Genomic DNA, 17,367 nt, shown 5'->3' with positions numbered 1-17,367 from the left:
CGCAGTAACAATACAAACACTGAACGTCCTTTTTTCTTTGCTCCAGTGGCTCCAAGAGGAAGCCGTTCATCTCTTTGGACCAGTTCATGGACTTCATCAACCGCAGGCAGCGAGACTCCAGGCTGAACGAGGTTCTCTACCCTCCGCTGAAAAGAGAGCAGGTCCGACAGATCATGGAGAAATACGAGACCAACACCAGTCAGCTGGACAGAGGTGAGTGGCTCCACGTGTGTATCTTGCTCCTTCCTCTCTTTCACTTTTCAACCTACAGGTCAGCCATTTAAATCCCCTGCAGCCTAACTCAGGAGTTCATGTATTTGATTCCCCTCCTAAAACTTAAAACCCTTTTTTTAAACGTCTGTGTTATAATTCTTATGTGCACCAGTGTGTGTTTCTTTTCGTTTTTTTTAAAGATCTGTTTACTCTAAACACATTCTTGGATGAGTGAGTCGTATTAATTCTTCCACGCTGAGGCCTCTGGCTGTCCTTTGTCTTCTTCCAGACCAGATCAGTCTGCAGGCGTTCACTCGCTATCTGGGGGGAGAGGAGAACACCATCGTACCCCCGGAGAGGCTGGACATCATTGATGATATGAACCAGCCGCTGTCCCACTACTTCATCAACTCTTCACACAACACTTACCTCACAGGTAAAAAAAAACCAATTGAATTAAAATACAAGATCAGAGAAAAACCCAACTTTTTATGATAATGTATTAATTGCTTAAAAAGCCAAAATTCTCTTTACACTGGTCATTCTTTGCTTAGTTTGTTTACTTCAGTTTTCAGATAGTTTTAGCTAAAATATGTGTCCCCTTTGTGATGTCATAAAGTGCACTGACATATCTCCAGGCTTGCCCCTTTTGAACAGATTTTGTTTGCTACCCCTGAGTGTGTACAACAAGATGAAAGCAAATCTGTCTAAGATCACACTGTAGTAAAGTTATTCGCCTGCTCCTGTCACAAGCCCATTCATCCATCCCTCCATTTATCCCTCCATCCATCCATCCATCCATCCTCTATCCCTCCACCCACAAATCCATTAATTTAAACAACTATTAAAATTCCTCTCTTTTCAACATCTCTGAGAGTTTGCAGTTGAGACTGAAACAGTCTAAATAAATGAATAAATAAATAAATAAATAAATGAATACTTAAATAAATAAAAAAAACAGTCGATATGAAAGAGAAAAAAGGTTAATAGATCTTAATTTTTTACTGATCTCTGTTTTCTGCCTGTCGACAGTGGGTCAGCTGACCGGCCTGTCGTCAGTGGAGATGTACAGACAGGTGCTGCTAACTGGTTGCCGCTGTGTGGAACTGGACTGTTGGAAGGGCCGACCACAGGACGAGGAGCCGTACATCACCCACGGTTTCACCATGACCACTGAGATCTCCTTCAAGGTCGGCTGGGACTAAATATCTTATTTGTCACGTGTGACATTGTGGCTCCTTAAGCTTGTAGTTTTACTGTCCTTGTTGGAGTTAATTGCCGCCTTGTTACAAACTTTTGCGTGACATTTTTCTGGAAGTCTTCTGAGCCATGAGCATCAGTTCCTGCAACAAAGGCTGTAATCACGGAATAGTTTTAACATCTAGCTTCATAGTTTGTTGGTCAGCTGAGGCATCAAGTGAGTTATCTAATTTGATAGTTTAACTTCAAGCAGTTAGAACTGTAAAAAAACAAAATTCTATGTATGGAAAAATGAAAAACAAACCAACCCAGTAATCTGAAAATCAAAAGTCCTTGGGCACTAATTAAACACTTCAAGTTGTGTTGTGGTTTGAAGAAATGCCATAGTAAAATGACTTCATCTTTTGATGTAAAACTCCCTTTGCAATCTTAGGAAATGTCAGGAGATTTTTATCAACAAAGCTCTTCTTATTCTTTCCTGGACTGCAGGAAGTGATTGAGGCGATAGCTGAGAGTGCTTTCAAGACCTCACCATATCCCCTCATCCTGTCCTTTGAAAACCACGTCGATTCGTAAGTCACGTCCCTCTCTGTCTGTGCTGTCTGGCTGGTTGCTGTGATTTTTTTATTCAAAACACCTAACAGATGTGTATCTGCCTATCCACAGAGCCAAGCAACAGGCCAAAATGGCCGAGTACTGCAGGACCATCTTTGGTGATGCTCTGCTCATTGATCCACTGGAGAAATATCCAGTAAGACTGGCGCCCCACACACAGCTGATATGTGAAATACTAGCACACACACAGCAAACAATCACTCTTTAATTCACTTTGATTGAGTTTATTTCCAACAATGTTTCCAGCCTCCAGGAGAGTTACCCATTGAGGGAGATTTACCCTAAGACGTTTTCATTCTACAGTCATGCTATGAATAAAATTATCGTGCTGTAAATACATTGAAGTGCTTCATGATGCTGATTTCTTTTTTAATTCTATTAAATAAAAAACTCTCATTAACTACTTTTGACCACCTGAATCTTGCATGCACATCAAACATGTGCGCGCACACAGAATAAATACATGAAAACCACAGAAAATCATGTGTCTGTAGCCTGAATCCCTCTGAAGAACATGAAGTTTTCTTTAATATCAAGGTGATTCAATACATTGAAATTGGATAATTGTGCAGTATTATCAGGAAAGATCTATTCAGACGCCCCGCTCTCACCATGCACGCCATTTCAGTTTTGCTAAATCCTTGCGCTGTTTTTTTTCTTCCCGGTCCCAAAATGTCACCATCCACTGAGTTCACCTTTTATGTCTTCTGTTTGGCTTCAGCTGGAACCCGGACAGCCGCTTCCCTCGCCACAGGAGCTGCTGGGGAAGATCCTCATAAAAAACAAGAAGAAGCACCACCACCACAGGCCCTCCAATGGCGGCAGCATCCGACGTAGGGAGCAGGAGGAGCAGTCGTCACCCAACCACGGTGAGTGCTGAGACTCGCGTGCAGGCTGCAGGTGTCTGAGAGGCTGCAGGTGAGGTTGTGTACCTGCTCCATACATTGACCTGGCACTCCACTGGATGTTTTGCGTTTCCAGAACAGTTGTGCTCTGCACTCTTATTAGAGATTTTATGATTTTGAGCCTCCATAATGAGGCTCTTGCCAACAAATAAAGTTATTATCCAATGTGCCGAGTAGCCTCTGATTGGTGTAGTATAGTAAAACACAGTGTTGGGAAAAAAAGTGTTTTTGGACACCTCATGCATTTGTGATCTACTGCATTGTAATAATCAGTCTTTAGTCTCCAAGTGGAGTTCATTTTAGTTCAGTCACCAACACTTAGCCTCATGCTGCATGAGCACTGTTCTATCCAGCTCAGAACTCAATGTTTCAACAAGATGATGTCCCATGCAACACATCCACAGTGCAAGGGCTTTAAGAGTTTTCTTATTTTGTCTTATTAACAATAAACAACAAAATCACTTCTATTTGTTTGTCTGATGCAGCCAAACCTTTTGAAACACAAAGATTCTCAGGCAAATATTTGATGATAATAATCGGGATTGGGCAACATTTTAAAGCTGACAAAAAACTTTTTTTCCACTCTAAGGTTTGCCAAAAAATGTTTGTTTTGTTTTTTAAATACTCCCGTCATTCGTCGTTGTTGTTTTTTTCCTGCTCTGTGTTTAATTGTGGCATTGTGTTCTGGCATTCGGCAAAACTCTGAAACTAGTTTTGCCTAATGTCAGTTTTTTGATTAGCTGAGCCGTGACAGTAAACATAGACATCCAGTAGAGTCTGAGTGCAGGCGTACAACCCGTGCAGTCCAGTTAGTGGTGATGGTTGATGCTTCACTTCCTGAAAGAAATAAAACCATGATCAACTTTTAGTTGCATTGAAACAAAAACCTTCTTCTATATGTGGGAAATGAACGCTCATCATTCGCTGCTGCATCTATGCAGACTGTCCTTTGAATGAAAGCGATGGCAGTCAGCTCCTGTCTAATGGCGAGGAGAAGCTGGCGGAGAGGATGATGAAAGACTGTGAGCCTCGCAAGTCCATAGGTGGGTGACGCCAAAAGGAATTTATGATTAGAAAGAGTCGCCCGCTAGGCTCCAAGTTGAACACAAGTTTTTCCTGTGATGTCCTGCCAGGAGGTGAAGGAGAGAGCGAGGAGGATGAGGAGGACGAGCCGGCCACGGATCTGAAAAAGCCAAACTCTGATGAGGTATGACGACTGCAGCAGGACAGGACCTGACCCAGGCTGGTCAGCTGACTGACTGACTGACTGACTGACTGACTGACTGACTGACTGTTGCTGTCTGCCCTCCCCAGGGCACAGCCAGCAGTGAGGTGAACGCCACCGAGGAGATGTCCACTCTGGTCAACTACGTGGAACCGGTCAAATTCAAGAGTTTTGAGGTGGCCAACAGTAAGTCGGAGTGATGGAGACAACTTTGTTTGAGAAGAATGGAGCCAGTGTAGATCCAGGGCTATCCGTTTTTAGCTCTCTTCTTATTAGTTACTGCCTAACATTGAAACATCCTGTCCAACAGAGAGGAGGAGGTTCTTTGAGATGTCATCCTTCGTGGAAACTAAAGGAATGGACACTATGAAGAACTTCCCTACTGAGTTTGTGGAGTATCCTTGAAAGTTGCCTGGGCTGTCAAGTCTGTTCTGAAATGACGTTTAAAGACGAAAAGAGAGCAGACAAAAGAAGAATTTATTTAAAATATATTTATTATTTAACTTTATTTATTCAACATTTATTTAGCTGGGTCAACTCTCCTACACAATAACAACTTTTAACCTATAGGCTTCAAACACAACATGAAACATACATTCATACAGACATAGCAGTGAATTAAACTTTACTTTTAACTCTGTAATTTACTAAATTTTATTTTTAAAAGATGTGAAATTTTAATAAGATAAGTTATCATTCAGAAGGGCAGTTTTATCAGGAGCAACAATCACATACGGTTGTTTGCAACAGGTTTGTTAAAAAGGGAATGGCAATGACCAAATTGAGTTATATATTGTTATTAGTGTATTGTGTTGAATGAGGCTCCTGTTGACTGTGGGGAGACTATTGACTTTTGGAAAGTAATGATTCATTGACTGTCTCCAATGTATGACTGTGTAATAGCTGTGTGGGCCCCACATGCTGGGTTTGCTTCTTGACAGTAGTCCCACAGGTATAACAAGAATCAAATGAGTCGGATCTACCCCAAAGGAACCAGGGTGGACAGCTCCAACTACATGCCTCAGCTCTTCTGGAGTGTCGGCTGCCAGATGGTGGCGCTAAACTTCCAAACCCTTGGTCAGTGTTTTGATTTTTTTGCCTCACAACCAGTAAAAATAATTAAAGTGATTAAATGACTCAGTCATCAGCGTAAGAATTACAGACCCAACTCAGCGAGTTTGAATGAATGTATCTGAATATTAATCCACACCTCTCTGTTCCCCCCTACCAGACCTGCCGATGCAGCTCAACATGGGCGTGTTTGAATACAACGGGGGCAGCGGCTACTTGCTGAAACCCGAGTTCATGAGGAGGACGGACAAGAACTTTGACCCTTTCACGGACACCAGAGTGGACGGGATAGTCGCCAATACCGTCAAAGTCAAGGTACAGTAAAGGCGGGAAAGGTGGCAGTTTGCTCGTCACACACCTTTGGATCGTAATGAAGCATGCGTTCAACCATCAAACCTCCACCAGGTGATCTCAGGCCAGTTCCTGACAGATAAAAAAGTTGGCGCCTACGTGGAAGTGGACATGTTCGGTCTCCCTACTGATACAAAGAGGAAGTACAGAACCAAAACCTCTAATGGGAACTCACTGGACCCAGTTTGGGATGATGAAATGTTCGTGTTTAATAAGGTAACTTTGGGTCACACCAAAAAAAAAAAAGTTGTTTTCTGGCATCCAGTCGGGTCTGTCTTTTTATATCTCTGGTTGGATATCTCTCTACTAGGTGGTCCTTCCTACACTGGCCTCACTGAGGATCGCAGTGTTTGAAGAAAATGGCAAGTTTATTGGACACCGGATCCTCCCCGTATCTGCCGTCAGACCTGGTCAGTGAAAAAAAATTAGCGCAGTCTCTGCGTATGACATTGATTCACATCCGGTTGCAGCTTTATTGCCCAACAGTGATCAAACGTGTTGCTCCATTCCTTAATTTCTTTCTTGGCTGTGCTCCCTCCCTGCAGGCTACCACTACATCAACCTGAAGACTGAGCTGAATCAGCCTCTCTTCATGCCCTCTCTGCTGGTTTACACCGAAGCTCAGGACTACATTCCTAATGAACATCAGGGTGAGCAAATCTGAAGTCAACTCGTCCCCTCCCTCCACCATCCGCAGGGTACAATTTGATCTGTGGCTGTGATTTGTCACCAAGACGGTGATGGAAACTATCAGCGCCACTGTGGAGCCGCAGCTCATTTAGCAGAGCGTAACATTAAGACTGAAAACAGATTGCTGCCAAAAAAAATAAAGTGTAATCTGTGTGTGTTCTCTGATCATCACGAGGTCTGAAGCAGCGGTTCTCAACTGGTGGAGTCTCAGGATCCACACTTTTTTCCTTATCATAAAGTCCTGACCCAAATTTATTCCACAAAATAAAAACGCTAGCCCACATTCCATCATGTCTCGTCAATAAATTATCGAAATTATTGAATAAACGCCCAACATTTTCTTTCTCTCTCTCTCAAAAAAAAAAAACAACCGAAAAAATTAAATAAACCGGACAACTACACACAAAGCTGCGACCAAATCAAAACAACTCCGCGACCCACTTTTGGGTCGCGATCCACCAGTTGAGAAGCACTGGTCTGAAAGGCAAATGGAAGGAGATTTATGTCCAAATTCAAAATGCCTCAACTGCCGACTTTATGGTCCGGCACTTAAAATGTGGGATGCCGCTACTCAGAAATCTTAGGTTAAACACTACGGAATTAATGATCAAGCTTTTAGCCTAATTTCATCTTAATCTTTTACGGCAGTTTATAGTGTCAAGTAAATAAAGTAAAAAAAGAAAAGAAGTGTTGCTGCCCATGCACTGTATCAAAGCCTGTAATTCTATCTCAGAAGAAAACACCCACACCATGCTGCAAAATCTTTGCATTGGTTTAATGGCCATTGTGTTTGATCAGAGTACGCTGAGGCCCTGATCAACCCCATCAAGTACATCAGTCAGCTGCACAAGAGGGAGGCGCAGCTGGCTGTTTTCCTTGAGGACAACTGTGAGGTAAGACGCACCATCTGCGCCGCATTAGCATGCGGGTTCACCAACAGCTTGATGTCAAGTGTCTGTTCCCATTCCGTTTGTTTTCCCACCGTTCTGTTTGTTGTCCTGTTTCGCTCAGCATGTTCCCAACCAGGCCAAGGAGGGGGAGACCAGGAGAGACAGTGAAGCCACTCATGGAGATGGAAACACCCCCTTCTTTGACCCGCTGCCTCCTCTAGACGACTGTCCCGACATCATCAAATCAACTCCACCAGGTAGGACGACACTTTAATGCTGTAAGGGGAAAATAAAATACTGTTATTTTCTTTTATGTCCATCAGACACAAGCTTAACCACTCGGTGGTGCTATTTAGTTTACGAAATAGTTTAAGAAAGGATGGTTAAGATTGCGTCTTCTGTTCTTTTTACACAATGGGTAATTATGGCGATCTTACAGATACCTTACAGCCAACATGTTTATATACACAGCGGTATTCAGTACAAAGTGAAGGACATATTACATAAATTGCCATGTAAACAGCATTTCATTATCAGTTTTCTTCAGAACAGGATCGTCTGACTGTTTACACGTTTTATTCAGATTATTGAGACATTTAAACCTCCCTTTAAACTTTACATTCAAGATTTAATTTAATTTTCTGCCAAAAAATAAAACAATGCACGACAGCATGAAAGTTAAAGACAAGGCATTTCCTTTCATACATGAAATTGAATTCTTGCCTCAAAAGAACCTAAACAAGAGCTAAACCTGGCGTTGTTGTGGCATCAGGATTCACTGGCCTATTCAGAATATGATGATTGACTTGTGATATTGTCTTAATAATGCATATCGTCTTAACCAGGCTGCAGATCTCATTTGGAGTTTTCTGTGTAAATGTAGCAATTGATGCACAATTTTATTCAACTGCATTTGCCCCAGCTGAGTCCCATCAAGTGTAAAGCAGGAAATCAGAAAGCTGTCTTCATGTCTCCCTCTGCTGTCAAATGTCTGAGATCATGCTCACAACTTCTCTTTATTCAAAATGTGACACACAGTTTTGCAGCTTTGTCCATTGTCCCGCTTATCCATCTCGCACACAAACACTGTCCTGTGTGCTTCCCATGTGTGTCTGTCTTTGTATGTTCGTAGTGCCCAGTCAGAAAGAAGACCTCATAGCTACTGTGATGGCAGGTAAGATCATAACAACACATTCGCTTTGAGGCAAAAATGAGTCTGTTCATTTTTGTGTCACTGTTTTGCTTGGAATCACTTACTCTAAAGGCAATGGGCTGCTTCAGATGCACTTTAAATTCTATTAGTGATCAACCTCATGACTCGATCCGTACGTGTCCTCAGACATCCAGGTCCAGTGTGTGGAGGAGCTCAAGCAGCAAAAGGGCTATTTGAAGCTCATGAAGAAACAGTCAAAAGAACTCAAAGAGCTCCGCAAGAAACATCTGAAGAAGGTAGAAACACGTTAGGACAAAATGGAAAGGTTCCTCTTTCACAAATACCACCCATCTCTCAGCTTGCCATCGAAAGAGAAAGTGAAAAATGATGCCACGCAGTGGAATACAGAGCAACATTTGTCTGTACAACAACATTGTTCTCCTACGCTCTCTGGCAGGTGTGGAATTTGAGTAAGGAACAGAAGAGTCGGAGCACCCAGATTCAGTCTGATACACAGAGGAGGCGCAGCCAGATGGAGAAGAACCTCAAACGCAGCATCAAGAGAAAGTAAGGCTGGACGCATTTACTGTTTGTTTTTGATGGGAGAGTTGAGGAACAGCACGTTAATTTAATAAGGTATTTTGTACAATGACAATACATTTCTAGTCTAATCTATTCTAACTAGAATATACAGTAGTGGTCATGAATGCCTAGAAGAGGTGTCAGCTCGGTTACATTCGAACCCTGGAGGACATTATGTACAGTGACTGAAGACACTAACCCTAACCTTAACCCTTTAATTATTCAGAATTTGAGAAAGGTCTTTATCTGCCCAAATCACCGAGACCTCCTTGTGCCATGTGCCAAGTTAATCTGTAATTTTGCTAATGGATTTGTAACAAATACGTTTTTGAGCATAGCAAAACATTAAAAAATGCATTTAAATGAGGCTTTGACTGTGTTTGTGTGTGTGCAGTGAGTCCCAGGAGCAGGCGCAGCACAAGCTCACAGCCCTGGACCAGGAGATCGAGAAGCAGACGGTGCAGCAGAAGGAGTGGCAGTTGAAGGAGCTGGTGAAGCTCCGACAGCAGCTCCACATGCTGGAGAGGGAGAAGCAGCAGATGCACCTGCAAGAGGTAAGGATGCAGCGTCACCTACTGGTACCTGCAGGCAGACACGCTGTGCCTCGCAACAAACTCAGCAAAGTTCATCAAAGAAACAGTTTGGTGCCTTTGCGGCTTTTTGTCTCTGCCCTCACCGGCTGCCGTCTCCTGGTTTCTATATTAACACGTTTATTATTTCATTAAATCACTCATTGATTCTTTCATACAATTGTTTCCAGGCATTCCAGAAATTGAAGGAGACAGCCCACGACTGCCAAGCAGCTCAGCTGAAGAAGCTCAGGGAGACGTGTGAGAAGTAAGTTTGGTGTGTTTGTTTGTTCCCAGGGGCGACCGTTCCGTGTTCTCTGACACGCTAAGATGAAAGTCAGTCGGAAGTCATGTTGCAGTTAACAAGCCACATTTTTAAAGCCTTTGATTTGATTTGCATGCATGCTTCCAGCACTTTTGTAGGCTGTTTGTATATTTTCTTCACTCATCAGAACCCACCACAACCCCTTACATTTTTTTTGCTGCCTGTGACTCTTGTGTCTTCCTTCCTTCCTTTCTACAGAGAGAAAAAGGAGCTCCAGAAGATCCTGGACAGGAGACGGCAGAACAGCATTATTGAGGCCAAGAGCCGGGACAAAGACAAGGCCAAAGTGTAAGAATGGATGAATGAATTTATCAGTGCCATGTGGAAGTGTTCATTATAAGTTTAACATCACCTGAGTATTTTTAATGTGTCTTTCTCTCCACAGGGAACTGAATGATGAGATTAACAGGAAACACATTCAGGATTCCGTGGCCTCAATCCACGGGGTAAATGCTCACCCTGGCATGCACACACACACCCATCCTGCTTTCTACTTACTTTTTTTGAAATTCAACATTGCCATCACCTTTACTTTCACACATAATCCTCCCTTTCACACTTAAATATTCTTTCCAGTTGTGTCATCCCTGCCTCCTTGTTCTTTCTGCAGCCCCGTCAGGAGCCTCCGACTCTGAATTTAAATCCATGACACCCACATATTCTTATTCTCACTTCTCCCACTCTTCAAAATTTGACACGTTGTCCCTGTTCATCTTCCCTTAATCTCCCTCTTCTCTTCCCCTTTTATCTCCCCCACTCCCAGCTTGAGGAAGCTCAGACCAAGAGGCAGGAGAAACTGATCCAGAGGCAGCGAGAGGTGCTGCAAGTTATAGACGAGGAGTTTCCACAGGTGAGACAGAGGAGCACAGCACAGCACAGCACAGCACTGTGTGTGTGTGTGTGTGTGTGTGTGTGTGTGTGTGTGTGTGTGTGTGTGTGTGTGTGTGTGTGTGTGTGTGTGTGTGTGTGTGTGTGTGTGTGTGTGTGTGTGTGTGTGTGTTCAGGCTCACACTTGTCAAACAAGTCAGCATTTAAGCCATAACATAAAGCCAAATTAAATTGCATTCACTTCCTGGTCTAAAGTTTTGTATGACTGACGCTAATCAGCCACCAGCGATATGAAGTAATATTGCCTAATTGCCACTTTACACTAGAAAACTGTTGCAAAACTCTCTGGGGTAGATCCTCAAAGCGATTGCGCGGCTTTTGTGCCTGAAAATCCGTGTAAATGGCGCCAAAAACGGTGATTCCGATCCACAGAGAGGATGCAAACGTGAAAATCGGCGCACAATGTGCCGAGGCGCAGGTCGCGGCAGGGCTGCGCCAGATTCATTTGAATGTATTTAAATGAGTCATTACACGCAAAAGGACACGCCCCCTTCTATGCAAATATGCCTCATTCAAACAGCGGCAGATCCAGAAAGAGTTTGCGCTCGTGTCCGTGCGCACTTTGACAGACGCAAACACCGCCAGCCAAAACCAGGCGCAGCTTCTGTCTGTCAAAGTGTTTCTGGCTTCTGAGTGAAACTTTCCTCTTTGAAAAGCCTGAAATACATATATGGCTCCCCAAATCTTATATATAGATCGGCATAGACTAACAGTATAAATGCCAATATTTTAGATAGGCTATGAAAAATACAAATGGTCCTCAGGTGTTGGTGACTAACGCGTCTTGCGTCTTGACTTTCTTTCCATTATGGCAGCAGTCTTGGTAGACGGAGGAGGCATCGTAATGCCAGGAGCACAGGAGCGCCTTTATCCTCGCAGAGTTTCACTGTCAAACACACGCACTCACCAACAACCTTTGGCGCAAACTGCTCTCGGGTTGCCAGACCGCAACATTCGCACCTGCCGCATTCGTGGGCGTGTTTGCGCCTGCATGTCATTAGCGCAAAAACCTTTGTGAATACCCGCATCTGTGGCGCAGATTGCGGGCGCAATCTCGCCGCAAAATGCGCTGCATTTTAGCGCTGCGCGCCCTTTTTTGAGGATCTACCCCTCTGTTTTTCTCAAAGTTTTTTTTTTTTTGAACTGTCAATGTTAAATAGTCGATACAATTGTCAGGTTTTTTTCAATCCTAGCCCTGGAAAGATTAAGGCCTGATTAACTTCAGGATAAAGACCACGGACCACAGACAGGAGAAACAATTCTCTTGCATGTTTGTTCCTCACAAAATTACTACTTTAAATTTTGATTTCATTGTATTGAAATTGTTTATGGATGAAACCAGCGCAAACTCAACAGAATATGGATGAGACGTGAAATATCTCGCCTGTTAACATTATTCAATTTTTTTTTTTACATGTTGTTTTCTTGCTTGGTAACTCACTCGACACTTCCTGTTTGTCCTCTTCCAGCTTCAGTCTCAACTGGAGCGGGAACTGGAGGGGGAGTATCGGCGCCTCCCGGAGGAGATCTGCCAGCACCTGCAGCTGGAGCTGCAGAGCAAAGGTCTCCAGAAGGACGCGCTGTTCTCGCCGCTGTCCAACAACAGCAGTCCGAGCCCCAGCTCCGGCTCGGGCCCGCCCTCCAACTGCTCCACACCCTCCTACCCATCGACGCCCAACCACGCGGCCTGGAACAGGAGCTTGGACAATATCACCTCCTCCTTGGGCCCCTCGTCCACCACTACTGCTCTGTCGGATGCAGACTTGTCCTTTAGTTAAAGTTATTTGTAAATAGGCAAGTACTTTCAATGAGGGTCTATAATTATAATAATATGGGATGGTAATGAAATTAATTATGACATAATTTTATTCTTTTTATTACAGACTGTTGTCTACAGAGCTTTTATTGTTTTTCTTTTTAATTTGACTGTTTTTTTTGTCTTACTGCTCATTGGATTTTTGGTTGGATTTCTTTTTTTCCTCTATATAGGGATCATAACCAAACCTTTTCATCCCTTCTTGTGTGTGATTATCCTTTTGCATTGCTTCTAATTCGCGGTCCTTTAATACCCTCATCATTCCTGTTTCAGTCCACTGGAGCCAGTAAGTTCTACAGTTTCCAAAAACAAACCTTTCTCTCATTTAAAAAAAAAAAAAATCTAACGGAAATCTGATTAGGTGTATTTTTAAATATTCCCGGAAAACAGCAGAATTTTATTTTTTTTTATTTTATTTTTTTATTTTTAATAGAATGTATATTAACCCGAAATTCAAATTTCAAACCCACACGGTCGCTGTGATGGCAGCAGACCGCCACCGAGCGGCGCTGTAGCATTAGCAGCGTACACAAGCTTCGACTTGATAGATTGAGAGCTCGGTTTCTCCGCCCTGGTTATCCCATTAATTCGCACCTTGACACCCACATTTACTCACACACCCTCCTCGGCAGGATTTGCAACGTCATTGTTCCAAATTGTTCCATTGTCTGGTCTGTGACCTCTAGTCAAAACCTGCACAAGGTTCCACTGCAGGCAGTCAGTGTAGTCTGTCGTTAGTTCCGTGTGTGTGTGTGTGTGTGTGTGTGTGTGTGTGTGTGTGTGTGTGTGTGTGTGTGAGAGAGAGAGAGAGAGAGAGAGAGAGCAACATAAACTATCAAAGTGATGTAACACTTTTTCACACACACACACACACACACACACACACACACACACACACAGGTACAGACTGAATGATAAGACCTACGCTGTGTTGTTATGTTGTGTTCAAACACAGTACTATTCTTACACTCATAGGCTTTCAAATGTCTTGGAAATCTTATTTTAATCCACACAGAAACACACTGTTGGGGTAGAATTTAATGATTTTTTTGTACCAGCACTGCGGATTATTAAACCCATGAAAGAATATTTGTATATGTGTGTGGAGCCCTGCAGTTAATCTCTCCACTAGTCGTCAGCTTCTGCACTTACAGTAATACTTCCACCTAAATGGGGAAAAGTCTTCTTAGCTCACGTGTGTGTGTGTGTGTGTGTGTGTGTGTGTGTGTGTGTGTGTGTGTGTGTGTGTGTGTGTGTGTGTGTGTGTGTGTGTGTGTGTGTGTGTGTGTGTGCAACAGTTTGCCACTTTTCAGGCTTTAATTGCAGAGCCACGCCAGAGTCCTGGCATGATGACTTAATGCTGCGATATGACATTTCAATTTAAAGTGCACTCTCTCTTCCTTCCAGCGAAAATCACCCACAATAAGATGGACTAGTGACCCCCCCCCCCCCCCCCCCCCCCACACACACACACACACACACACACACACACACACACACACACATCCCTTGTCTCGTGATGCTAGTGCTGCAGATCTGCTCAGTTTAACAGGAAATTACTTAGATGCTGTAATATTGTGTGTGAGTGTCATATATAGTTTTGGGGAAGAGCCCTTTAAATCCCACATGGTTCCATCAGGTTGTAAACAAGCAAATAATGAGTGTGGGGTTGTGGTGTACAAAACAAGCAAGCGGTACCTTTAGTTAAACCTTTCTGGCGTTTTTCATGTGCTTTTGTCACTAATGTGTTTTTGTCTTTACATCTTTTGTGTTTCTTGACTATTTTATTTTGTTTGGTTGCCCTCAAATGTCTTTTCCACTGAGGGCTAACCTGATGGCACGATGTGTATTTGTATTCCTGTGTATATTTCTAGATTTACGTGAATTTTACTACTGACCACACAAGTGCTGAGAAGGGTGGATGGAGGCTGGGGGAAGGGAAGGCAAAGAGTGGCTTTGATTTTTGTTTTTTGTTTTTTTTTCCTTCTCAGAAAGATTTTAGATATATTTTTTCAAACTGTCCCCTACCTCCCTCTGTGAGTGAGCACTGGCTACCTGTCTGATTCAACACCTACTATGTAAGTTGAATTTTAGAAGACCTCACATTTTTTCCCTTTCAGGGCTATTTGAATTTTTATTGGTGAGAGAAACAATCTTTCAGCCAGTTAACAGGGTTTTGTTTTTTTTTCATCGCAAATTCACATTCTGCGTCTTTCACGCGTTTAATGTGCCTAAAATGGTTTTCCACCGATGAGTCCAGCATTGCCAGCCACTCTGTACTACACTACAAGCTTTTGCTCAGTTATGTAAGTTTGACCTCTGAAATTAGTGTAATAATTACATTTAAAGTGCCACCGATCCTCTCACGGCACAGGTTTATTTGTTGGCTCATGGTGGTCCAGGCCACGCCCAGTGTGGTGGCAGCTATTCAGAGTGAGGTTATGACTTGCTGCTCAAGGGTATTTTTTCATATTGATACTCATGAGGTTAAAACGTCTCTGTTGGCACGGCTCCCCTCATCATCCAATACACGTTTTCATGTGTAATTGCACTTTTCCCCCCCCCATTCCCTGCTTTTGATGCTTGTGTGAAAGTATTTTGCTCCTGTGGAAAATCAATGCGGCCACTTAAACACAATTTTCTTTTTCTTCTGCTGTTTATTTTGTCGGGCTCATTGTGTGTTGGCGAAAAAACAATGACACAGGGTTTGTTTTGTTTTTTTTCTTTAGCACTTGAAGTTTTTTGGTACTATCTGCATGATGGAAAGGTGTGTGTGTGTGTGTGTGTGTGTGTGTGTGTGTGTGTGTGTGTGTGTGTGTGTGTGTGTGTGTGTGTGTGTGTGTGTGTGTGTGTGTGTGTGTGTCCTGAATGGCATGAGTCATTGTGCAAGTGAGGGAAAAAAACACAACACAGGACCTGACTTTACCCTGTTGCTGGTGATGACGAAGTCACTTCCAGTGTAATTAATGTGAAGTCATGCAACAACTCCAAACATACCAATGTAATTACTTTAGCAAATGACACATTTAAAAAGACCAAACCTGAAAAAATAGAAAATGATTTCACTGTAGAAAATCTCCAGTGGCTTTAAATTTCGATGTACTAAACATCACGACGTATTGAGCCTTTTATGGCTCGATTGATCTACCAGTGCACATAAACCCATTAGGTGATGTATAGTTGTTTTCCACTCGGTTGCTTTGAAAAAAAAACTCTCAGATTGCCCATTTTTCATGGCCTTACAAATGACTTTTAATTGATGTGTTTCTAATGCTTCATTAATTCCCAGTCGCTCAGCCAGGACTCAGACTAAATCTGCACTTAGTTTCTGATCCCGCAGAAGTGATGAGTGTGCCGTGAAAAGTTTCACACACTAATGGACACAGCTTTAATTAATTACACTCAGCAAGCAACTGCCTCCGTCCTGCTGAGTGGGTCGGGTGTTTTTAATTGTTTTATTTTCAGGTGTTTTTATTTACTACGGCTCTTTTATCGGCTTGGTTGGAGGCTCGATGCTCTCATCTGTTTTTTTTTGTTTTGTTTTTGGGCTGCAGCTGATGAACGCAGCACACGTGGTCATTATGTTTACATATACTTGGTAAAATGTGGCCATAATTGTGGTCTATTTTTTCCACACGCAGCTCACGGGAAAAAAAACAACAACAACATAGAATTTGTCTGAACGGACCAAATGCAAACTATAGAAATCCTATATACCCTGTCATAGTGCATGTGTTAGTGGTAGGATCAAGTGTCAAAGCTAATGTGTGATTAATGCGAGCAGTTAAACGGAGAGACAACAAACTATTTTGTATTTCACCGCAGTCTTTCCTCTGTAATCAACCCACCCAGCATCTCAGTAGGCCCGTCCATGCTGGGTTGCCAGCCTGTGCATGGTGATAATCTCGGCCAATGGGCACAAAGCTGCACGTGCTAATGTCAAGTATGGAAAATAACTCCCAGCATGCCATTGTTGTTGATATCTTATCAAACATAATTATATTAATGGATGCTTTTGATGGATTCTGTTGACTCAGTTGGGTCCGTGCACTCAAGATTGAACCAACTCAAACTGGCACACACACACACACACACACACACACACACACACACACACACACACACACACACACAGACGCACCATACACTTACTCTTATTGAGCATTTGGTGTGACAAGTGTCCCTGAGGCTGAGCCCGGGGCCACCTTGGCTCTCATGTCTCCCCGTCTTTCCCTCCCTCCGTCCTACTTTCAGTCCTCCTGCTCCCCGTCACAGTGAGACCAACTTTGGTTCAAGTGATTGACAGAAGCAGTGGCGGCAGCAGCAGTAGCGCTTAGACACTTCAGAGAGAAAAGAAAGCATGCAGTATACATTAGACAAGGTGTGTAGAAGCATTGTACACTGTGCAGATAGCTGACTGTTGGATATAAAGGGAATGCGTTACAATGCAACAGATGTAATATTTCATTAAAGGTGTAAGGCTGAACATTCATTAATAAACTTCCAGTTTAGGAACTCCTCCGTTTTGCATTTGTGATTGATTTTTAAGATTGGTCGATAATACGGACTGGTTTTATGATTTTTACCTGCAATGGGTGCATTAGTTTGCACTGTCACCTCACAATAAGAAGGTCGCAAGTTCGAATCCCAGGCCCCAGGACTCCCGGAGTTCTCCATTGACCTGCATGGGCTCTCCCGATGCTCCTGCTTCTTCACATAGTCAGAAAAGTGGAACAAAGCCAGAGTAGGAACTGGATGTGATGGTAAATTGTGAGGTTGAGTGTCTTGCTATGAACTGGTGACTAGTCCTGGCTGTCACCCTGCTTTCCATTCAATTCAATCCTTCAATTCAATTCACCCTAATACAGCTGAGA

General features: G+C 43.0%; 1 protein-coding gene across 1 annotated transcript in view; it reads left to right on the top strand.

The window, feature by feature from the left end:
- plcb3 (phospholipase C, beta 3 (phosphatidylinositol-specific)) overlaps positions 1–17,015 on the top strand; it is a 50,368-nt gene extending 33,353 nt beyond the window's left edge. The window contains exons 9-34 of the mRNA XM_076034139.1: positions 47–213; positions 503–649; positions 1,246–1,403; positions 1,903–1,985; positions 2,080–2,164; positions 2,750–2,897; positions 3,875–3,976; positions 4,067–4,140; positions 4,248–4,344; positions 4,469–4,553; positions 5,111–5,235; positions 5,390–5,544; positions 5,635–5,796; positions 5,891–5,990; positions 6,126–6,230; positions 7,069–7,163; positions 7,282–7,417; positions 8,293–8,334; positions 8,500–8,609; positions 8,771–8,880; positions 9,290–9,449; positions 9,656–9,732; positions 9,988–10,077; positions 10,175–10,235; positions 10,553–10,639; positions 12,147–17,015. Coding sequence (XP_075890254.1) covers positions 47–213; positions 503–649; positions 1,246–1,403; positions 1,903–1,985; positions 2,080–2,164; positions 2,750–2,897; positions 3,875–3,976; positions 4,067–4,140; positions 4,248–4,344; positions 4,469–4,553; positions 5,111–5,235; positions 5,390–5,544; positions 5,635–5,796; positions 5,891–5,990; positions 6,126–6,230; positions 7,069–7,163; positions 7,282–7,417; positions 8,293–8,334; positions 8,500–8,609; positions 8,771–8,880; positions 9,290–9,449; positions 9,656–9,732; positions 9,988–10,077; positions 10,175–10,235; positions 10,553–10,639; positions 12,147–12,455 — 3,070 coding nt within the window. The 3' untranslated portion in view covers positions 12,456–17,015. The remainder of the gene's footprint in view (positions 1–46; positions 214–502; positions 650–1,245; positions 1,404–1,902; positions 1,986–2,079; positions 2,165–2,749; positions 2,898–3,874; positions 3,977–4,066; positions 4,141–4,247; positions 4,345–4,468; positions 4,554–5,110; positions 5,236–5,389; positions 5,545–5,634; positions 5,797–5,890; positions 5,991–6,125; positions 6,231–7,068; positions 7,164–7,281; positions 7,418–8,292; positions 8,335–8,499; positions 8,610–8,770; positions 8,881–9,289; positions 9,450–9,655; positions 9,733–9,987; positions 10,078–10,174; positions 10,236–10,552; positions 10,640–12,146) is intronic.
- The last annotated feature ends 352 nt before the right edge of the window (positions 17,016–17,367 follow it).

The sequence above is a fragment of the Nelusetta ayraudi genome, unplaced genomic scaffold (assembly GCF_046127955.1).
Source record: "Nelusetta ayraudi isolate G7.1 ecotype Tasmania unplaced genomic scaffold, CSIRO-AGI_Nayr_v1 ptg000042l, whole genome shotgun sequence".
Classification (NCBI taxonomy): Eukaryota; Metazoa; Chordata; class Actinopteri; order Tetraodontiformes; family Monacanthidae; genus Nelusetta; species Nelusetta ayraudi.
This window is presented reverse-complemented; position numbering and strand designations above follow the sequence as displayed.